We start from the raw sequence: 24686 nt of genomic DNA on the forward strand, positions 1-24686 counted from the left end.
ATACAGAAGATGGCGTTTTTAACTACAAAACGCTCACTCCCGAATCAACAGCTTTTTCATATTTGAGAAGCGCAGTTAGGGGAGGATCTTTATCACAAAAAAAAATCCACAATTGAAATAACCTGTCACAAAAAAGAATTAAACATTTGCAGTTTAGGTAACAAGTCACATACGAAATGATATTTTATACTGCAAAACATTCTCTTCAATCAGCAGCTTATTCTTAAATGTTAAGCTCAGTTAGGGGAAGATCTTTATCATAAAACAGATCCGCAATTGAATTAACCTGTCACAAACATGGATTACATATTTACAGTTTAGGTACCAAGTCACACATAAACTGGTGTTTAATACTGCAAAACATTATTTCCCCAATATGCAGCTTAGTCATATCAGTTAAAGTCAGTTAGGGAGGATCATTAGCGGCAAATAACTTTCACAGTAAAGGAAACTACCTGTCAAAAAAGCGTTAAAAACTGTAGTTTAGGTACAAAGGTATACAGAAGATGACCTTTCTTACTACAAAACACTCACTCACCAATACGCAGCTTATTCATATCTAAGAAGCACAGTTAGGGGAGGATTTTTATCATAAAAAAGATCCACAATTGAAATAATCTGTCACAAATAAGAATTATACAATTGCAGTTTAGGTAAGAAGTCACATATGAAATGATAATTTATACCGCAAAACTTCTCTTCAATCAGCAGCTTATTCATATATGTTAAGCTCAGCTAGTGGAGGATCATAAGCGCCAAATAAATTTCACAGGAGATAAAACTTCCGGTCGAACACGCATTAAACAATTGCAGTTTAGGTACCATGGTATAGAAGATGGCCTTTTTTTTTCTACAAAACGCTCACTCACCAATAAGCAGCTTATTCAAATCTAAGAAGCACAGTTAGGGGAGAGACATCATCATAAAAAACGTCCTTAATTAAAACAACAGGTCACATATACGGATTATATATTTGCAGTTTAAGTACATGATTAGGAATTTCAAAATTTAAAAAAAATCAAAAGTTGAGTTTCTGATAAACTTTGAAAAAATCGCAAAAAAACCTCATATCTCGACAATTACAAGGAGTTGAACAGTCATATTTAAAAGCAAGATTCGCGATCCTGGAAGTACCCTGACAGCACCCAACTACAGGGTGAGAAATTTCAAATTTATTTAAAAAAAATGCATTAAAATTTCTTGAAAATTTCACGAAAACGTCCTCTCTCGAAAACTGCAAGGATTTGAGCAGTCAATATTGGAGGCAAGGTTCGCAGCAACCCCTGAGAGTACTCTGATAGCCCCAACTACAGGGTTGAAAATTTCAAGTTTAGAAGGAAAAAATTTTGTTTGGGTTTTCTGATAACCTTTTGAAAAATCACAAAAAACGTCATATCTCGAAAACTACAGGAATTTGTGCAACCATAGCTGGAGGCAAAGTTTGCAATCCACTGAGAGTACCCTGAAAACACCTAACTACAGGGCAAGGAATTTCAAATTTTGGGGAAAAAATAACTTAAATTTTTTAAAAGTTTTTGCAAAAATCTCAAAAAACGTCATATCTCGAAAACTAGGATTTGAGCAGTCATATTTGGAAGCAAGATTTGCAAACCCTGAAAGCACAAAAAACGTCACATCTCGAAAACTACAAGGATTTGAGCAGTCATTATTGGAGGCAGTTGATAAAAAAATAGAAAACCTCGAAAAAGAAAGATAAGAAAGACAGGAAGAAATAAAGAAAAAAAAGATATAAAAGATCGAAAACGAAAGCTCGAAAAAAATAGAAAAAAAAGATCGAAAAAAGGTCGAAAAGAAGGATCGAAAAAAACGAAGATAGAAAAGGATAGAAAAAAAGACAGAAAAAAAATAGAAAAAAGATCAAAAAGAAGGATCGAAAAAAAGACAGAAAAAAATTTAAAAAAGAATAAAAGAAAGATAAAAGATCGCAAAAGAAGGATAAAAAAAAGACAGAAAAAAAGAATAGAAAAAATGAAGATCAAAAAGAGGAGAAAAAAGACAGAAAAAAAAGAAAACAGATGAAAAAGAAAAATCGAAAAAAAGACAGAAAAAAAACTATTAAAAAGAATAAAAGAAAGATAAAAGATCGCAAAAGAATGATCGAAAAAAAGACAGAAAAAAAGAGGAAAAAAAGATTGAAAAAAATACTTTTAAAAAGATCAAACAGAAGGATCGAAAAAGACAGGAAAAAAGATAGAAAAAGAAGGAACGAATAAAAGACAGAAAAAAAGATAGATAGAGAAAAAAGATAGAGGAAGCATCGAAAAAGACGACAAAAAGATAGAAAAAAGTGGAAAAACAAGTATCGAAAAATAAGAAAAGACAGAGAAAAAGATGGATAGAAAAAAAGATAGAAGGGGCAAAAAAGACAAAAAATTTTTAAAAAAAGTAAAAGATCGAAAAAGAAGGATCGAAAAAAAAACACAAAAAAAGATAAAAACAAGGATCGAAAAAAAGACAGAAAAAAAAGATAGAAACAAAGATCGAACAAAAAGGATCGAAAAAAAAAGATAGAAGAAAAGACAAAAAAAAGATAAAAGATCGAAAAGAAGGATAAAAAAAGAAAGAAAACAGGAGAGAAAAAGAGATCGAAAAAAAAAAAGAAACAAAAAACGATCAAAAAGACAGAAAAAAAATTCAAAAGATGGAGCAAGAAGGATCGAAAAATAAACAAAAAAGATAGAAAAAAACATAGAAGAAAAGATAAAAAAAGGATCAAAAAAGATAGAAGATCGAACAAAAAAGATCGAAAAAAGAGAGAAAATATCGAAAAAAGATAGAAAGGATGGATCGAAAAAAGACAGAAAAAAAAGATAGAAAGAAAAAAAGATAGAAGGATCGAAAAAAAAGTTTTAAAAAAACAATAGAAAAAAAAATGAAAAAGAAGGATCGAAAAAGAAGGATAGAAAAAAAGACAGAAAAAAAGGTAGATAGAAAAAAAGATGGACGTATCGAAAAAAAGACAGAAAAGATAGAAAAAAATGATCAAAAAACAAGACAGGAAAAGATGGAAAAAAAAGATAGAAACGATCGAGAAAAATACACAAAAAATTATAAAAAAGACCAAAAAAAGGTAGGAAAAAAAACGATAAAACAGATCGTATAAGAAGGCTCGAAAAAAGACAGAAAAAGATATAAAACCCAGAAAAAGACAAAGAGAAAGAACGATTGGAGACATTCGTTTGAGAGTAGTACTATTTTGAACTGACTCGTCGAAACCAAATTCAAATTAAAAAATGAGGAGAAGTATAGACAGGTATAATGAAATTATTTAAAAAAGCAGGTGTACAGACAGACTTAATTTGGCCTCGAAAAAATAACGGAAAAAATGAAATAACTTGCGGAAAAGTAATTGAAAAGATTTCTTAAGCATTGCATTATATGAAGCTTAAACATGATAAAACTCTTTCGTTAAACATATAAAATTATTATGCTTAGACATGGGAGAAAGCTGTCACTCGCATTTAAATATAGTATCGATATGGATATAGATTGCTAGACAAACAAAACAGTCTAAAACATTCCCACAAAAAGGTCCTATTAATGAGATGCATTAAGGAATTGTCATAATCACACCTCCGTATCCATCAATGAGTCTAAAAAAGGCATCCCATAAGCTTCAGAAGATGTCGTTTTACATTTCAACAATATTATTTGCCCATAGGCAGCTATTTTGAACCTGATTATCTCGGTTATTGACAGCCCATTGTCGTCAAAAAACGTTCAAAATTGAAACAACCTATTTTAAAATTGCATATACCAGGTCACATATATACTGGCATTTTATATTACAAAACATTATCTCCCCCAATAAGCAGCTGGTTCATATCTGTTAAGCTCAGTTGGGAGAGGATCATTAGAGTTAAATAACTTTAACAGTAATTGAAACTAACGATCAAATACGCAATAAATATTTGCTATTTGGGTACCAAGATAAACAAGAAAGGGCGCTTAATAATGAAAAACGCTCTCTCCCACATAAGCAGCAGCTTAATCATATCTGTTAAGCTCAGTTAGGGGAGGACCATTAGCGTCAAAAAACGTTCACATTAAATGAAACTACCGGTCAAACACGCAATAAATATTTGCAGTTTAGGTACCAAGATATACAGAAAATGGCGTTTTGTACTACAAAACACTTTCTTCCCAATAAACAGATTAATCATATCTGAGAAGCTCAATTAAGGGAGGATCAATAGTGTTAAATGACTAGCACAGTAAACGAAATAACCGGTCCAATACGCAAAAAAAAATTGCAGTTGAGGCACCAAGATCTACAGAAAATGGCGTTTTGTTTTAGAAAACGCTCTCTACCCAATCAGCAGCTTATTCCTATCTGAGAAGCTCAGTTAGGGGGGATATTTATCATGAAAACGTCCACAATTAAAATAATCTGTCACATTTACAGATTATAAAATTGCAGTTAGGTACCAAGTCACACAAAAACTGGCGTTTTATACTGCAAAACAATATCTCCACAATAAGCAGCTTATTGATATCTGTTAAGCTCAGTTGGGGGAGGATAATTATCATAAAGGAAGATCCACAATGAAAATAACCAGTCACATCTACGGATTTTATATCTGCAGTTTCGGTACCAACTCACACTTAAGCTGTCGTTTTATACTGCAAAACATTATCTCCCCAATAAGCAGCTTATTCATATCTGTTAAGCTCAGTTGAGGGAGGAGCATTAGCGCCAAATAACTTTCACAGTAATTGAAAATACCGATCGAAAAGGCAATAAAAATTTTCAGTTTAGGTAGCAAGATGTACAGAGAAGGGCGTTGTGCACTACAAAACGCTCTCTCTCATATAATCAGCTTAACCATATCTGAGAAGCTCAGTTAGGGAAGATATTTACCATGCAAAGGTCCAAAATTAAAAAAAAAAGTGTCACTTTTACGGATTATATATCTGCAGTTTAAGCTGTCACACTTAAGCTGTCGTTTTATACTGCAAGCTGTCGTTTTACACTGCAAAACACTTAAGCTGTCGTTTTATACTGCAAAACATTCTCTCCCCAATAAGCAGCTTATTCATATCTGTTAAGCTCAGCTGATCGAGGATCATTAGCGCCAAATAACTTTCACAGTAATTGAAAAAACCGATCGAATACGCAATACAATTTGCAGTTTAGGTAGCAAGATATACAGAGAAGGGCGTTTTGCACTACAAAACGCTCTCTCCCATATGATCAGCTTATTCAAATCTGAGCAGGTCAGTTAGGGGTGATATTTATCATCAAAAGGTCCACAGTTAAAAAAAATTTGCACATTTACGGTTTATATGTTTGCAGTTAGGTACCAAGTTCCACATAAACTGGCGTTTTGTACAGCAAAACATGGTCTCCACAAAAAGCAGCTTATTCATATCTGTTAAGGTCAGTTATGGGAGGATATTTATCATGAAAATGTCCACAATTAACAAAAAGTTGTCACATTTACGGATTATATGTTTGCAGTTAGGTACAAAGTTACACATAATTTGGCGTTTTGTACAGCAAATTATTATCTCCACAATAAGCAGCTGATTCGTATCTGTTAAGCTCAGTTAGGGGAGGATATTTATCATCATAAGTAAGGTCCTTAATTAAAACAACCTGTCACTTCTACGATAATAAGTTTGCAGTTTAGGTACCAACTCACACTTAGGCTGGCGTTTTATACTAAAAAACATTATCTCCCCAATAAGCAGCTGAATCATACCTGTTCAGCTCAGTTGAGGGAGGATCATTCGCGCCAAATAACTTTCACAGTTATTGAAATTACCGATCGAATACGCAATAAATATTTGCAGTTTAGTTAGCAAGATATACAGATAAGGGCGTTTTGCACTACAAAACGCTCTCTCCCCAATAAGCAGCTTATTCAAATCTGAGCAGCTCAGTTAGGGGGGATATTTATCATGAAAATGTCCACAATTAACAAAAAGTTGTCACATTTACGGATTATATGTTTGCACTTAGGTACTAAGTTACACATAAACTGGCGTTTTGCACAGCAAAACATTATCTCCACAAAAAGCAGCTTTTTCATATCTGTTAAGGTCAGTTATGGGAGGATATTTATCATGAAAATGTCCACAATTAACAAAAAGTTGTCACATTTACGGATTATATGTTTGCAGTTAGGTACAAAGTTACACATAATTTGGCGTTTTGTACAGCAAATTATTATCTCCACAATAAGCAGCTGATTCGTATCTGTTAAGCTCAGTTAGGGGAGGATACTTATCATCAAAAGTAAGGTCCTTAATTAAAACAACCTGTCACCTCTACGATTATTTGTTTGCAGTTTAGGTACCAACTCACACTTAGGCTGGAGTTTTATACTGAAAAACTATATCTCCCCATTAAGCAGCTTAATCATATCTGTTAAACTCAGTTGAGGGAGGATCATTAGCGCCAAATAACTGTAACAGTAATTGAAATTACCGATCGAATACGAAATAAATATTTGCAGTTTAGGTAGCAAGATATACAGAGAAGGGCGTTTTGCACTACAAAACGCTCTCTCCCCAATAAGCAGCTTATTCATTTCTGAGCAGCTCAGTTAGGGGATATCTATCATGAAAAGGTCCACAATTGAAAAAAAAGTGTCACATTTACGGATTATATGTTTGCAGTTAGGTACCAAGTTACACATAAACTGGCGTTTTGTACAGCAAAACATTATCTCCACAAAAAGCAGCTTTTTCATATCTGCTAAGGTCAGTTATGGGAGGATATTTATCATGAAAATGTCCACAATTAACAAAAAGTTGTCACATTTACGGATTATATGTTTGCAGTTAGGTACAAAGTTACACATAATTTGGCGTTTTGTACAGCAAACATTATCTCCACAATAAGCAGCTGATTCGTATCTGTTAAGCTCAGTTAGGGGAGTATACTTATCATCAAAAGTAAGGTCCTTAATTAAAACAACCTGTCACCTCTACGATTATTTGTTTGCAGTTTAGGTACCAACTCACACTTAGGCTGGCGTTTTATACAGCAAAACATTATCTCCCCAATAAGCAGCTTAATCATACCTGTTAAGCTCAGTTGAGGGAGGATCATTCGCGCCAAATAACTTTCACAGTAATTGAAATTACCCATCGAATACGCAATAAATATTTGCAGTTTAGTTAGCAAGATATACAGATAAGGGCGTTTTGCACTACAAAACGCTCTCTCCCCAATAAGCAGCTTATTCAAATCTGAGCAGCTCAGTTAGGGGGGATATTTATCATGAAAAAGTCCACAATTGAAAAAAAAGTGTCACATTTACGGATTATATGTTTGCAGTTAGGTACCAAGCTACACATAAACTGGCGTTTTGTACAGCAAAACATTATCTCCACAAAAAGCAGCTTTTTCATATCTGTTAAGGTCAGTTATGGGAGGATATTTATCATGAAAATGTCCACAATTAACAAAAAGTTGTCACATTTACGGATTATATGTTTGCAGTTAGGTACAAAGTTACACATAATTTGGCGTTTTGTACAGCAAAACATTATCTCCACAATAAGCAGCTGATTCGTATCTGTTAAGCTCAGTTAGGGGAGGATACTTATCATCAAAAGTAAGGTCCTTAATTAAAACAACCTGTCACCTCTACGATTATTTGTTTGCAGTTTAGGTACCAACTCACACTTAGGCTGGCGTTTTATACTGAAAAACTATATCTCCCCATTAAGCAGCTTAATCATATCTGTTAAACTCAGTTGAGGGAGGATCATTAGCGCCAAATAACTGTAACAGTAATTGAAATTACCGATCGAATACGAAATAAATATTTGCAGTTTAGGTAGCAAGATATACAGAGAAGGGCGTTTTGCACTACAAAACGCTCTCTCCCCAATAAGCAGCTTATTCATTTCTGAGCAGCTCAGTTAGGGGATATCTATCATGAAAAGGTCCACAATTGAAAAAAAAGTGTCACATTTACGGATTATATGTTTGCAGTTAGGTACCAAGTTACACATAAACTGGCGTTTTGTACAGCAAAACATTATCTCCACAATAAGCAGCTGATTCGTATCTGTTAAGCTCAGTTAGGGGAGGATACTTATCATCAAAAGTAAGGTCCTTAATTAAAACAACCTGTCACCTCTACGATTATTTGTTTGCAGTTTAGGTACCAACTCACACTAAGGCTGGCGTTTTATACTGAAAAACTATATCTCCCCATTAAGCAGCTTAATCATATCTGTTAAACTCAGTTGAGGGAGGATCATTAGCGCCAAATAACTGTAACAGTAATTGAAATTACCGATCGAATACGAAATAAATATTTGCAGTTTAGGAAGCAAGATATACAGAGAAGGGCGTTTTGCACTACAAAACGCTCTCTCCCCAATAAGCAGCTTATTCATTTCTGAGCAGCTCAGTTAGGGGATATCTATCATGAAAAGGTCCACAATTGAAAAAAAAGTGTCACATTTACGGATTATATGTTTGCAGTTAGGTACCAAGTTACACATAAACTGGCGTTTTGTACAGCAAAACATTATCTCCACAAAAAGCAGCTTTTTCATATCTGCTAAGGTCAGTTATGGGAGGATATTTATCATGAAAATGTCCACAATTAACAAAAAGTTGTCACATTTACGGATTATATGTTTGCAGTTAGGTACAAAGTTACACATAATTTGGCGTTTTGTACAGCAAACATTATCTCCACAATAAGCAGCTGATTCGTATCTGTTAAGCTCAGTTAGGGGAGGATACTTATCATCAAAAGTAAGGTCCTTAATTAAAACAACCTGTCACCTCTACGATTATTTGTTTGCAGTTTAGGTACCAACTCACACTTAGGCTGGCGTTTTATACAGCAAAACATTATCTCCCCAATAAGCAGCTTAATCATACCTGTTAAGCTCAGTTGAGGGAGGATCATTCGCGCCAAATAACTTTCACAGTAATTGAAATTACCGATCGAATACGCAATAAATATTTGCAGTTTAGTTCGCAAGATATACAGATAAGGGCGTTTTGCACTACAAAACGCTCTCTCCACCATAAGCAGCTTATTCAAATCTGAGCAGCTCAGTTAGGGGGATATTTATTATGAAAAGGTCCACAATTGAAAAAAAAGTGTCACATTTACGGATTATATGTTTGCAGTTAGGTACCAAGTTACACATAAACTGGCGTTTTGTACAGCAAAACATTATCTCCACAAAAAGCAGCTTTTTCATATCTGTTAAGGTCAGTTATGGGAGGATATTTATCATGAAAATGTCCACAATTAACAAAAAGTTGTCACATTTACGGATTATATGTTTGCAGTTAGGTACAAAGTTACACATAATTTGGCGTTTTTTACAGCAAAACATTATCTCCGCAATAAGCAGCTGATTCGTATCTGTTAAGCTCAGTTAGGGGAGGATACTTATCATCAAAAGTAAGGTCCTTAATTAAAACAACCTGTCACCTCTACGATTATTTGTTTGCAGTTTAGGTACCAACTCACACTTAGGCTGGCGTTTTATACTGAAAAACTATATCTCCCCATTAAGCAGCTTAATCATATCTGTTAAACTCAGTTGAGGGAGGATCATTAGCGCCAAATAACTGTAACAGTAATTGAAATTACCGATCGAATACGAAATAAATATTTGCAGTTTAGGTAGCAAGATATACAGAGAAGGGCGTTTTGCACTACAAAACGCTCTCTCCCCAATAAGCAGCTTATTCATTTCTGAGCAGCTCAGTTAGGGGATATCTATCATGAAAAGGTCCACAATTGAAAAAAAAGTGTCACATTTACGGATTATATGTTTGCAGTTAGGTACCAAGTTACACATAAAATGGCGTTTTGTACAGCAAAACATTATCTCCACAAAAAGCAGCTTTTTCATATCTGCTAAGGTCAGTTATGGGAGGATATTTATCATGAAAATGTCCACAATTAACAAAAAGTTGTCACATTTACGGATTATATGTTTGCAGTTAGGTACAAAGTTACACATAATTTGGCGTTTTGTACAGCAAACATTATCTCCACAATAAGCAGCTGATTCGTATCTGTTAAGCTCAGTTAGGGGAGGATACTTATCATCAAAAGTAAGGTCCTTAATTAAAACAACCTGTCACCTCTACGATTATTTGTTTGCAGTTTAGGTACCAACTCACACTTAGGCTGGCGTTTTATACAGCAAAACATTATCTCCCCAATAAGCAGCTTAATCATACCTGTTAAGCTCAGTTGAGGGAGGATCATTCGCGCCAAATAACTTTCACAGTAATTGAAATTACCGATCGAATACGCAATAAATATTTGCAGTTTAGTTCGCAAGATATACAGATAAGGGCGTTTTGCACTACAAAACGCTCTCTCCCCCATAAGCAGCTTATTCAAATCTGAGCAGCTCAGTTAGGGGGATATTTATTATGAAAAGGTCCACAATTGAAAAAAAAGTGTCACATTTACGGATTATATGTTTGCAGTTAGGTACCAAGTTACACATAAACTGGCGTTTTGTACAGCAAAACATTATCTCCACAAAAAGCAGCTTTTTCATATCTGTTAAGGTCAGTTATGGGAGGATATTTATCATGAAAATGTCCACAATTAACAAAAAGTTGTCACATTTACGGATTATATGTTTGCAGTTAGGTACAAAATTACACATAATTTGGCGTTTTTTACAGCAAAACATTATCTCCGCAATAAGCAGCTGATTCGTATCTGTTAAGCTCAGTTAGGGGAGGATACTTATCATCAAAAGTAAGGTCCTTAGTTAAAACAACCTGTCACCTCTACGATTATTTGTTTGCAGTTTAGGTACCAACTCACACTTAGGCTGGCGTTTTATACTGAAAAACTATATCTCCCCATTAAGCAGCTTAATCATATCTGTTAAACTCAGTTGAGGGAGGATCATTAGCGCCAAATAACTGTAACAGTAATTGAAATTACCGATCGAATACGAAATAAATATTTGCAGTTTAGGTAGCAAGATATACAGAGAAGGGCGTTTTGCACTACAAAACGCTCTCTCCCCAATAAGCAGCTTATTCATTTCTGAGCAGCTCAGTTAGGGGATATTTATCATGAAAAGGTCCACAATTAACAAAAAATTGTCACATTTACGGATTATATGTTTACAGTTAGGTACCAATTTATACATAAACTGGCGTTTTATACTGCAAAACATTATCTCCACAATAAGCAGCTTATTCGTATCTGTTAAGCTCAGTTAGGGGAGGATATTTATCATCATAAGTAAGGTCCCTAATTAAAACAACCTGACACCTCTACGGATTATATGTTTGCAGTTTAGGTACCAACTCACACCTAGGCTGGCGTTTTATACTGCAAAACATTATCTCCCCATTAAGCAGCTTAATCATATCTGTTAAACTCAGTTAGGGGAGGAACACTGGCGTCGAATAACTTGCAGGATACAAGAAAGAATGGTCAACTACGCATTAAATATTTGCAGTTTAGGCACTGAGATGTACAGAAAATGGCATTTAAACTTACAAAACGCTCTCTTTAAGCAGCTCATTCAAATCTGACAAGCTCAGGTAAGGATCATCAAAAACGACGTCCACAATAACAATAACCAGGCACATTTACGCTTTATTTGCAGTTTAGGTACTAAGTCACACTTAAACTGGCGTTTTATACTGCAACGCATCAGCTCCCGAATAAGCAGTTTATTCATATGTGATATTAGCATAATAAAATTAAATTTAAAAAAACCTGTCACATTTACGCATTATATATGTAGCTGTCAACCAAGAAGATTATTCAAGATTAAGTAAGCAGAGAGGCGAAGCTGCGGCTTCGTAAACACCAGCAAGAAAGCGGCAAAGAATTCGGGAGCTTTAAAGTGCCCATAAACTTGGAATAATTTGAAATAAGATATACTAAAGCAATCACTATATATTTGTAGGTAAAAATTGAGCAAATTATGCACTTCAAAAGTTTCGCGAATTATATGAGTTGAAAAGATTCTGAAAAAAAGTTTAAAAAATTGTTATTGTTACTTATTGAAGTGAATATCATAGCACATGGTATTATACTGCCAATGCAGCCTCCTGATTCAAGCGTCCCAACTGAAGTAGCACTTATAGGCTGCACTTTTGAAAGGGCCGCCAAGACCAGAACTTTTATGCGCGACTTGGTTGGAAAAACAGTTCCGATTGTATAAATAAGAGTACTCTACTCACTTCCAGGACATAATCGAACTTGTGTTGATCTCTATCTCTGAGGATGTCTGTAAGGTCACTGAAACAGTTCAGCTCCTGGTGGAACCTTTCTCGCCTAGCCAGAGACAAGCCAGCGCCACTTCCGCCTGGTGTGCTTCCGGACGAAGAGCTATTATTCAATGCGCTAGCTCCGGGATCTTTCACTCTCTAAAATCATGAACTCTGAGTATCTTGAAATCATGGTCAATCTTGTTTTTTTTTTATTAAAACACAAGCGAAAAAGCGACAAAAAGTAGCTGTTAAAAGGTCAAACTATAAAAACTGAAAAAGAAAAAGCTAGGAGACGAAAAACTCTGCTAGGTTCCGGTATTGAACCCTTGACCTCAAGATTGGGAACCACCCGTCCTACCGTCTTCGCCATGGTGACTTCCCAGTTTTCAAACGATAGCCACCACGAAAAACAATCAATATATGATGTTAATGCAGCAAAAGAAAACAGATTAGGGGTCCAGACACAGCTGGAGGCAGCTGATTGATAATTTCAAATGCACTGATGCAAAACGTTTTGCGTTATTTTTAAAATGTCAAAAATTATAAACGTTTTGGCTGATTATTTATCAAAGGTACTGGAAAAAAGTTTTAGCGAGGGAAATTGGTAAAGAATCTCCAATTGATTGATTTCTTAGCCTCAAAACTGGTATTTTGAAAAAATTGAGCGAATTCAAAAAATGGGTCAACATGTCCCTTATTGGATATTTACCAGGTCAATAACAGATTCCTGGTCTGAGTTGGTAGAATCAGCATATGCATGGGATACACCGACAACTTGTTCTTTGCATTGAACCCTTAATTGTACAATTGGCACGGTCGTTTTCGCGAAAATCAGAACTTTCACAAGTTCGTAAAAACAAAAATTTAGATCCAGTCTTTTCTTAAATAATGGGACCAAGTCGCTTAAACAGCAAAACTTCATAGCACATATTCTTTTGATTGCACTCCAAATCTAAGATCGGCAGGTTAATTTTTCAGAACAACAAAATTTCACAACAGCAAAATTTCAAAACTTAAGCGTTTTTAAAGCCATACACATTATTCCTTCAAAAACAAGGGCACAACTTCCTGTGCAGAGAAACCTCCACCAATCTATTTTTATTGAGCCTTGAATATCAGATTTGTAGGTGTGGTTTCCGAGAAAAGTCAAGTTTCCAAAAAAACTAGATCTTCAAAAAAATTACTTACAATTTATTGCGCAAAAAAATCTTGAAAAATTAAGGCAACGCAGCTAGATCTAAAATTCTGCACTATTGTACCCTTAATAACAGATTTGACAAGGTAATTTTTGAGAAGCCAAAAAACTCTCCAAAAATCGAGCAGAATCTCAAAAAAAAATCATTTTCTATGTCCATAAATTCGAATTGTCAAACACTTCGTCTTAACTCCATAGGTGATTTCTTGCCAAAATAAGTAGAATCGTTTGATGCTGGGTAGCCCTATTTTTTTTTCTTCAGTGTCACCCTTACTGTCCGATTTAACACCGTAGTTCTCCAGGAAAAAAATCCACAAACGGTTAACAATTTAAAAATTGGATCTTTCTAAAACCACTGATTTTCTACAATGAAAAACAGGCGTAGCAAAAATAAGAGCAGTAAACTTTCACGCACCTTAATCTTTCAATCCAACCCTTACTCGCAGATTTGGCAGGATAAATTCCAACACAAATTTATGAAAAATAAACAAAATTTCAAGTAGACTTTTCCTCAGTCAAAACTAACTTTCTACAAATAGTTTCTCTGAAGATGCATAGTTAGTACGGAAGCGCTTAGTTAAATTGACATTGATTGTTAGTTCTCTTTTTCTACAATAAGTAGGTGCATAAGTGCTTATGCAGACAGAAATGCTACTCCCTTTTCTCCATTGAACCCTTAATCTGAGATTTGGCAAAATGGCTTTAGAGAAAAAACAAAAGTTCCCAAAAATGGTCAAAACTTCAAAATTAGACAATTTAAATTTCTCTAACTTTTTTTCCCAAAAAAAAAGCGTAGCCGTTTTGATTTATGCAGGAAGGATTCCTAACACCGTTTCTTCCAATTGAAACTTTGATCTTAGAATTCGTTTTCGGCACGGTGGATTTCGAGAAAAAAATATATATTCGAAGAAACTATAAACTAATCCCAATTTAGGCATTTTCTAATGCCATAATTATTTTCTACAATCACAAGGCGTGGCAGCTTACACAGGTAAGATTTCAATGACATTTTCTTTTGTTGATGATTACAGATTAAAGGGTTACTTTTTGAGGAAACGAAAAAAATGCGTCAAAAAATTCCCCCACTGAAAGTTTCGAATGCTGTGTGATTCGGTAAAAAGAGAATAGCAAAATCTGCGGCAAACAGGGCAGTAGACGGTTTTCCCATCAGTCTTTTACCCAATTTTGTGAAAACAATGGTGCCACCAAAAGTAGCCCCAATATTTGCGACTTTGGATAGAAAAAACAGTGGACTTCGTATTAAGACACTACGCTCCGCATGTGTAAAAAATATTGGAAATCGATTAAAGCCTCCAATGTTAAAAACACAACGATGTTTCAAAACGGATTCCATGATTTTAAAAATATTATGATGACGTTTTAAAATCAAGTAAGATCAGGTGTGATCAACTGAATCTTCAGTTTGATTTTAAATCTAAAAAGAAGGCATCCTGCAAATTGGAACCTTGAATGAATCACGTATGGTCGAGGTCCGCTTCAGTATTTTCACTACATCCTAAAAAGTTTACGAGAAACGACAGCGCTCATTTGAATTTCCAGATAACACATCAAAGAGTCATAACTACTGCACATACCCGCGGCTCCTGTAAATTCAAAAGATTGTTACCAACTAAGGTTAACTTTCTTTAGTTCAAAATTTTCTGTTCAGATCAACGAAAGCAGAAGAAAATAGTTTTTCTTGTAAAGTCTGACCTTGTTCTCGGAAAATTTGGCGTTGAGTGCTTTCCTGAAATTGTCGAGGAACTGATTCTGTCGGATGATCAGATGAGCATAATAAGACTTGACCGCCTCTACCTTCTCACGCACGCCTGTAATTAAAACACTAATGATTATTTGAACAAAAAATTTTTAAAAAAAAACAATAAAATTTGAACAAAATTAAATCTAAAACTATTATCATTTATACGGACTGGGATCGAGAGACTCAATGACGTGAAGACATGATATGAGTTTGTGTGCAGCCGTCTCCACCGTTTCGACGTCCTGTCCATCTGAGGTGAAGGCCCTAACCAGAATGTCTTCCTGCTCACGAGGGAAGAACGTCCTATTCTGAAACACGGCAATACACTAAAATCAAAATTGAGCAAACACCAAATATTCAAGACCTTGTTCTTGAATATTTGCAAATATTCTTTAAAAAAAGTAACACCTAAACGTAATCCATCATAAAAAAAATATGATAAACTCATGATTTGTCCCCTCCTCGCACCTTTCTCTCCTACAGTCGTACAAGGATTAGTTCATTAGTTTAACAATTAAACATGGGTTTCTTATAGACACAAGGCACTTCGCAAACACATGATTAAAAAAACAGCGAATCACTGAAATTTTTTTAAATGGTCTGAAGATTATTTAGTGTATATTTAAGATAAATACTTTAATTTAAAACTAATTAAAGGTAATTTAAAACTAATTAGATCATTAAATGAAACAATTTTGTTCGACTTTTGTTGGAATTACACAAAAATTTAACTTGGGCGTCTAACCAGAATTTCGTCCAAATATTTTGCCAGCTTTCGCTGATTAGTCGATTCCAATTTCTGTAGCTTCTCGTTGGAACTCATTGTATTCATGTAGTCCCGAATGCTCTGAAACACGTGAAGAATAGTTGTTACTCTCACTGCGTATTCGCACATTTGGATCCACTAAAACTTTTGTCACTGCGCTATCGCACATTTCGCCAAAGATTAAACGCAATCGAGCAAAATACTTTATACTTGCTTTCTAGTTTAAGGACACGAAAGATTAACACAAAGACAAATACAATCGGGGAAAAAAGTCGAAACTGCCGAAAAAACTACATGTATCAACAGAACTTAAGGTTCTTTTGAAAAAAAAACATGCCCAGACTATAGAATGTAAAATCACCATCGAAGAATCAAAGCGGCAAAAAATACCTGAGCAGAGACCGTTTCAACCGAACAAAAACTCAATACAAAGGCGAAGCTGAGCCGATATAAAACAAATGATTGAAAGTTGAAAATTAATTGAGCGACAGTTTTATTTGAAACATAATATTTTCCGTTTGAAAAAAAAAACAGATCCTGTCAGAGTCAAAGCAAGGACCTTTGCGTCCCATGCGTATTCGTTATCTCTAGGCTAAAGCACCGGGATTGCTAAAAAAACTTGAACTAATCGTGAAACAAAGAACCGCTAGAGAAGAGTCCACAATACCAGATGAAATGAGTTCAGTGAAGTTAATTATGGGGAAAAGTCTAGTACCCGATTGCAATACCCTTGCTTATCAAAGCTAAAAAGACAAATACGAATAAAAAATGTTAGAAAGCCCCTCCCACTAAAAACACGCATACAAATACACGCGAAAAACTTGTTCGATCATCAAACGACGCAATTTAAGGCCACTACGTGATAAAATTAAGGCAAAATAAAAAAAGTTTAAGCAAAAAAACAAAACAAAAAAAACTAAAGACCAGTTTGTAAAATTACTAACAACAGAGCAAGTCAAAACATTAAGAGCAACTAAAATGTAAATTGTGTACAGCAAAAAAAAACAATTCTACGATGTGGCAATTGAGCCGACATTTTTTCCCGTTTGAAAAAAAAACAGGTCCTGTCAGATTCGAACCCAAGTCCTTTGCCGTACCTCCAGATCAAGCGTGCCGGAGACGCAAAAAAAATTGAATTCGTTTTGAACTAAACCTAAATTTGGCCTTTCGCCTTTCTAATTTTGACCATTCTGTTTATTGCGGGGAAAAGAGTCATGTAATAAAAAAGACGACGCCTGCCGTGAGTCCAATTGAAAAAATTTCATTTAAATTTAGTATAATGAGCGACACATTAGTATGTAACATGAAAATAATTAGGGTCGAATTTTGTGGGGGAGGCGAAAATTCTGAAAATAACGTGTGATAATTGACCTACCCTCAACGATGGCATATGATATACGATGCATTGTATTTGTACTGTGTCTTTTCTCTTCAATTTAAGCCTGATAAAAAGACTTGATAAACAAAGCGCCGCATCATTTGCAAGCCCTCATTATAAACAAGTCCTCGTTTTCAATAGGAAAAATATCGAAACGCGTATTTCATACGCAACATTATCTTCTTGCAATAATGATCTTGAATAGATTTCCTTCCTATATTGTTTATTCTAGTTTTCACCTACCGATAGTTTCCTGTCATACACTTCTAGACTCTCTTCCAGTCTCTCTATTTCCTCAATGGAGGCATCGAACAGAGATAGGAGGGACAGCATCTTCTCCTCAGACCCAATAATCATGCTCACATTCTCCTAAACACAACTTTCTACATTTGGTAGCGCCGACCACTGTAAACTATACATAATCGCCTTGCGAAACGAGCAATATACACAGAGGTGAAACTGATCTTCGAACCACTTGCGATAAAAAAACAAGGAAAACGCTTTGTAAAAAAATCGAAACCGGAAAAATTAAATCCGTGAAATTGATTAATGTTAATTTTAAAATAAAAACATGCCAAGACCAAAATAGCCCAAAATCATATAAAGCCAAAATTTATTGAGCCAAAAAAAAATAAAAAAAAGTTCAAGAATAATGAAAAGTTATTAAGCATCACTCAACCTCAAAACACGCACACTTTTTATCGCTCGTCATAGGCGATATGAGGCCACTAGGCCAGCGTGACCACTTTTTTGAGAGAAAAATAGTGACTATGACAATTTTCGAATTTTTTGTCGACCTTTTTTTTTAGGTCGGCCAAATTAATTTTTCAAGCTCTGCTAAAGCACTAAAAAGGGCACTTTTTGAAAAAAATTTGAAAAAAAGTTGAGTTTTTTCGGCGCACGCTTACCCCTCTATTAGTATATATTGGCGCCCACGGCGCCTTTAGAAAAATTTTAGGGTCCGTCACCTAAACCGTTGCAAAAAGTGACTTTTAGTGACTACTGAAAAAAAGTGAACAATTAGTGACCAATAGAGACTGGTCACTAAAATAGTGACCAAGTGGTCACCTTGCACTAGGCCGACATAATATAGGCCGAAATCTATCAGGCTGAAAATGAAGGAAAATAAATAAAAGAAATTTTAATCAACCGAGCTGCAAACCCATGCTTTAGAAATATTTTAAAAAATTACCAGATTATATAACTGGCCTTTTAAAAAACGTAAAATGAACCGACGGACCACCTGCAATTTATTACTAGTAAGGTTACTGTTCACATTGTCCGATCATTATGAAAATTGACATGCGGACTAATTAGGATGTGCCAAACACTTTGGTCTTCTTATTTAACCTTGTAAAACACTCGTTACACCATAAATTGATGGTCGTGGGAGGTGGGTGGAGGAAAGGAAAAACAGCCGAATCTCGTCTAAAACAAAAGCTACAAAAACAACAGGAAACTATCACAAAACTGGAAAAAAAAGACTTCCGAAAAAAAACTGAGAACATACTAAACAACAAGTGGAGTATCCGAAATTTCAACAATTCAATGACAAATTTGAGCCCAAATTTGTCCCTCGATTTGCAAAAAACCTCAAAATGTCCGACAGCTCATACCGAAAAATCAATCAACAGGATATTGGGCCACTAACCGCAATACATTCATATTCATCGGCTACTTTTAAAAAAAATAAAAAAGTATTGTTGACAAATATACTTCTGGTTGAAAAGCTTGTTATGCATGTGGGACATAATTGTATTGACAGGGGACAAAACGGAAAAAAACCTTGTGAACAACTAAGTGAAACTATTGAGAAATCCATTAAAAACCTCAAGCCTCAGAGAGTTGCAGTTTGCAAAACAACTCCTGTGAAAAACGTTTTTTTTGCAGAGATCAAAACTACACTAAAATAAACATTTTCGATGATGCTCTGGATAATTTGTTTGGATATGGATGGTACATTTCGCTGGTCAAAAATTGAATGTGTGAATACTAATCTAGCAGCTACTATTATTTGACAACGGAGTTCACTCAAATGCCAGTGGCATTCAACAACTGGTGGAAAAATTCAGGGGTTGTTTTTCTGAAAACGGTATAATTATCTCCAATGCTGAAATTAAACCGCGGAAACTAACTCGCAAACCAAAGGAAGTTTGAGTTAAAATTTTGACTGTCTGTTGATGAATATGCATTTTCGCTTTTTCAGTTTTTTGTGTTTTTATTTCAGGAATTGAACAACAAAAACAACCCTTTTTTGCAAAACGTTAATTACTCAAACTTTCTTCCACTAATGGAAAATAACACAATCAAATACCGGTCTCATTTATCTGGATGTACTATTGTATTATATTACCTTAAGCTTTTTGCGTATCGTAAAAAGACTCAAATTAGTCCTCTCAGGAGATATTGAGATCCTGGTCATTATTTTTTTCATCTTCCACGTTCAGAATGAAAGGTCTAAAAAGGAGAGGAGGTGTTGGATATTGGACTTCTTTATCATTCACAATGCATATTCGAAAAGATCTCAAGACTGCTAACAAAAAGTTTTTTTGAGTCATTATGGGTTGAAATTGAGTCATCATGCATGAAAAAAAAATAATTTAAGATTCGTTTTGCTCAGGAAAAACGTCTCTCCAGCTTTGATGACGAATTAGCTTGTGAAACTTCTCAAGCAATTGCTTCAAAAATGGATGTTGTTAAATTTGTGGACAACAATGAAGATCTTTTAAAACAAGACGAGTCATCAAAACTTTGACTTTGCTGCAAATAGTGGTTTAACTAAGCTTAACGTCACCAAACCATTATGTGTAACCGATAATAACATCTCACTCATCGACTATTGCTTAGTGTCCAGCAACCAAATAAATATCCTTTCAACACAGACCACTATATGCTTACATATGAATATTAATTTCTTGCAAGCCAAAAAATGACATCATTGAAATTAAGACGAGATTTCCATAATTTTAATCGGGGAAAGTTTAACATAGACCTTGCAAGTTATGTTTGGTCAGAAATGTATGAAAAATTCTCGGAATCGGAAATGTTTGCGACTTTTGGGCTTATTGTTGAAAAAGTTACAAGTGCGCATGCTCCATATCGTACAAAAACCATAAATCAAAAAGTGGTAACCAAAAAAAACCATGGATTGATGAATCACTGATGACTCTGATAAACTTGGCAATTGCTTCACAAAAACATCACATGGATAACTTTCAGCAGTTTTCCATCAAAAAAAACAATGGGATTTCATAAGCAAAAAATATGGAAAAAGAAAAATCAAAGTCAGTAACTATTAGCGAAATAGATCTGGAAAATGGCAAAAAAAAAAACAAAATATGTTACTGAAATAGCACATCAGTTGAATCAAGTTTTTTCAAAATTAGGTATTTTTCATGGTGAACATATTCGCCAAAAACAAAAAAGAACAATTTACAGACGCAGTTTTTGATTTTCGTTGCGTTACAAGAAAAGAAATTTACAAAGAAATTGATAAATTACCGTTAAGTAAATTTCCAGGGCCAAGCGTTTTGCCTTCAACAAGGTAAACTTGTTATTGGAACACATCTCCAACTCGCATTAAATGAAGTTATTATACAAAACCAGTTTCCATCATACCTCAAAAATCATATATCACCCCTGTCTTCAAAAAAGGTCAAACACAAGTTTCATCAAAATATAGGCCTATTTCTGTGATAAATACGCTTTCAAAAATTTTTGACCGCTTGCTTTTGAACCAAATTATGGTAGACATTTTTTTTATAACAGAGTTTTATAACTAAACTAACGCACAAAACAAACACAACATAAGAGATTCCTAAAAACAAATTGGGGAAAGAAATCTGTGGTGAACAATAGTTGTAATAAATAGAAAAGATTAAACGTAAACCCGAAAAAAGTTAAAATTGAACAAAAGTTTAAATTTCAACTTTTTAAATAGAAATACACGAAAAAATCCTTTTGACAGATCCATTAGTTCTTTTCGAGATTAGTTTTATATCTAATATTAGTATTGTTTTATTCATTTATATTTATACAAGTTGTATTAGTATATTTACATACCGGTGTAGTTGTTGATTTTTGACTTATTATGATAAATCCATTTTGTAGCAGCATGTTTGTTTAACCAAGCGGTTATTTTGAACTTACATGTTTGTGAAAAAAACCTCAACCTATCTACTGCCTAAATGATAGTAGTTCTATTTGAATTTCCAAGATATTGAGCATGTCAGCCAAAGGTGAAAATTTCCTACTACACTGACCATTCTGCGAACACAGTTATTTGTGGGGGAAAATTCTAGCACCGGATTGCAAAACCCTTTCGCAAGGGTAATATGAACATATTAAAAAATAAAAACTCTTGTTAAAGCATAACGTGGGTCAAACTTTTGCCGTAAAAAAATCCGTGACTAAATCCGTTTAAGCAACCTTATGGAAACTTAAATTTTCTATCTATAGACAAGGTAATTTTAAAAAAAAATCTCAAGTTATCTTTTTGCAATGAGATTTTCCGTGATTTTTTTTAGATGTTAATTAAATTAATTGTATTCGTTGATCTCTTACCCCGTCGAGTAGGTTTAGGTTCTGGGTGAGTTGGGAAACCAGCATCTCCGCATCTATACACGACACACTGCTGTCCATTAACACCTTCAACAACAGTCAATTGGTAAGTCTAACTAGCTGTCATTTTATTATTCAGATTCAAATAGCTGTGCAATAAGTACAAGTTTGTCATGGATGTATGGTAAGTCTGACGAATTTCTTTTTTCGTTGCTAAAACATTGTCGAATTATTTTTCTCTAATAGAATTTCTCCACCTGCTGTAGATCATCTAGTTCTTTGTTGAAGTTATCATCTCCACTGTTCCCATTGGCGCCCGCTCCTCCTCCACCCATGAGAAGATCCATGCTATGCTCATCCCCAACTAGAGTCTGGGGATCTGTCAAGTTGTTATCAAAAGAGTCGTTCAAATTGCCACCTGCGTGCAAAACAGACTCATAATCACAAAAACTCTTTCCGTTCTGTGGATAAACAATTTCGGACGATATTCAACATCATGTTTATTGTCCATTCGACCTCAATTTGCAATGTATAAACCAAAAAAGAGCCCAAAAGAAACCTTCAAGATGGATGGTCAGATTGGTTAATTCAAATCAACATACCAGAGAGCAATCCAGGTTCGACATTGATGAACTGAACCTTCATGTTGTCTGGAAGATATCTCAGTGACATCTGGAAAACAGGCACTAACTTCTTTCAGACAAAAAGCAGTCAAAAGATTGTAGCAGAAATAAGGACTCCATAACCATCCGCTTCTTTCAATTTGGTCTTTGAAATTTTTGACCACAAACACGTAACCGTGTTTTGAAATCTGATACCATTACTGAGTATGATTTTATTTCAAAACTTTACATTGCGTGCATGAGAAAACTTATACACCGCAACAAGAGTTCTTATTTTTATGCTTGGTCATGATTTGACTAAAAAACTAAATAGCCTACTATGCTGTCATGAGCTCACTCTTCAGAAATCTGTACTTGGCTACCTTGTGCATGACAGTAAGGAAGTAATCTCGATCTTCTTTGCTGGCACAGGTTACACTCAATTGGGTCGGCTTCCCTACTCCTCCACCTGAAGCATAGATGACCAATTATCGATCGAGTCTTAGAAAACTTTGGTTGGCCTTTTTACATCTTTAATATTATTTCAAAAAAAAACAGATAAATTGGAAACTGATAAACCACTCAATTAGCCCTACCGAGCAAAAACAGAGCCTGACTGAGCCATGCAAGTGAAAACACTAATTGAACTGTGATTAAAGAAACTTGACAGTGACTGACCGGAAGTGACAGCAGATGCGTCGAGAGTGAGTATCATTTTGGTGTAGTTAGTGGCAGTCCCGCTGATCCAGTCCCCTGTGTTCTGCACCATGTTACCCACTCCCCCTCCCCCTCTGGGCTTGATTGAGAGGGTGAAGCCAACTGCATTCGAGTCAGAACCCTGGAAGTATTTAGCTGCGCAATCCACAGTACTCTCATGGTTAAATCCAATTAAATGCTAGTGCATTAATGTATTAATGCTAACTGATTCATGAAGGCATTACAACTAAGCATCTCTTGTCCCAAATACAAGGATCCCCGTAACATTGAAACAGCCCACAGACATTTAAGAAAATTCAATGAACTCAATGAGACCGAATAAACTCAACTTTCAAGTTTCACCTTAAAGTTCTTTGAATTTCAAGAGCTTTTATGATAGACAATTTTTGACGCAAAAAACATCAGCGAATAAGAGGAAGCCACTAGGTCTCCTAAATCATAAAAAGAACATAATCTTGAATGAAAAAAATTTGGGGAAAACACATGGAGAATACAACCTGCCGCGTTAAAGAACCATCCAGAAAAATTTACCGAGCGGCAACTAAGTCGACAATTCTTCGATAGAAGCCAGGGTTAAGCCGAAAAAAAAACTATTGCCATAAAAAATTGGAGGCAAGATTTTTGAAATATTTGAAGCAATACCCGGGTTGACGTCCACACAAGAAAAATACTTGTCATACAATTTCCTATACGTAATCCACGGAAAAACAATTTTCATTGAAGAAAAATGTCAACAAGCATTTTTTTCATTCAAAAATTATCATAAATTGGTTCAAACTCAAACAACATTATGGCGGCAGTTTCGGTTACATGAGAGCAGATGAAATTCCTAGCACCTGTTCTTTCAGTTGGACCCTTTACCTCAAATTTGGCGGGGTAATTTTTCAACAATGTTTCCGAAAAAAAACAAATGCTTCTAAATTTCAAGAACCAGACTTTTTCTAAGGCCAAACTAATTTTTGACAGTGCCAAAAAACAAGCACGCATTTTTTAGACAATAACTTTTTTTCATCGACAAACTAGGGCAAAACCAGTTGTGCAGTGAAATTTCTCAAAAGCTTCAACCTCAGATTTGCCTATTTAGTTTTCGATACAATGAAAATTCTCGATACATGGGTCAAAAATTCCCTCTACTTAAATTTTCGAAGATCGTAGAACGTCTAACGAAGTAAAAAGGACTAGCGCAATAATTAGGTACACAGCGCATCTCTCCGCTGGTTCCAATTTGTTGAAAATCAGTAAAGTAGTTCTTGAGATAAAACAGAAAATTTTCGAAAGTTTAAAAATTATAATAACTAATCGCACGCGTGAATAACTTTATCGCGAAAAAAATCACGGAAAATTCAACGAGCTATAAAAGTGGTTTTTTCGTTGAAAATTTATTAGGTTAGGTTCTTATGTATCCCAGATCGTACTCAAACCCACAAATTTCAAGCCATATCACAGTTCAGTGTCAAACTTTCTCGTTGCGTTCCAATTTGAGTGT

General features: G+C 34.8%; 1 protein-coding gene across 3 annotated transcripts in view; it reads right to left on the reverse strand.

Annotated features, from left to right (window-relative positions):
• The window catches only part of LOC134842409 (exocyst complex component 1-like), a 72175-nt gene that overhangs the window by 41841 nt on the left and 5648 nt on the right, over positions 1–24686 (reverse strand). For all 3 annotated transcript variants that reach the window (XM_063858753.1, XM_063858745.1, XM_063858737.1), the window contains exons 3-12: positions 23162–23321; positions 22867–22952; positions 22484–22553; positions 22139–22299; positions 21885–21968; positions 17565–17690; positions 15923–16024; positions 15347–15485; positions 15129–15244; positions 12191–12376 (exon numbers count right to left, since the gene is read on the reverse strand). In XM_063858753.1, the coding sequence (XP_063714823.1) occupies positions 12191–12376; positions 15129–15244; positions 15347–15485; positions 15923–16024; positions 17565–17690; positions 21885–21968; positions 22139–22299; positions 22484–22553; positions 22867–22952; positions 23162–23321 (1230 nt within the window). The remainder of the gene's footprint in view (positions 1–12190; positions 12377–15128; positions 15245–15346; positions 15486–15922; positions 16025–17564; positions 17691–21884; positions 21969–22138; positions 22300–22483; positions 22554–22866; positions 22953–23161; positions 23322–24686) is intronic.

The sequence above is a fragment of the Symsagittifera roscoffensis genome, chromosome 1, assembly GCF_963678635.1.
Source record: "Symsagittifera roscoffensis chromosome 1, txSymRosc1.1, whole genome shotgun sequence".
Lineage (NCBI taxonomy): Eukaryota > Metazoa > Xenacoelomorpha > Acoela > Convolutidae > Symsagittifera > Symsagittifera roscoffensis.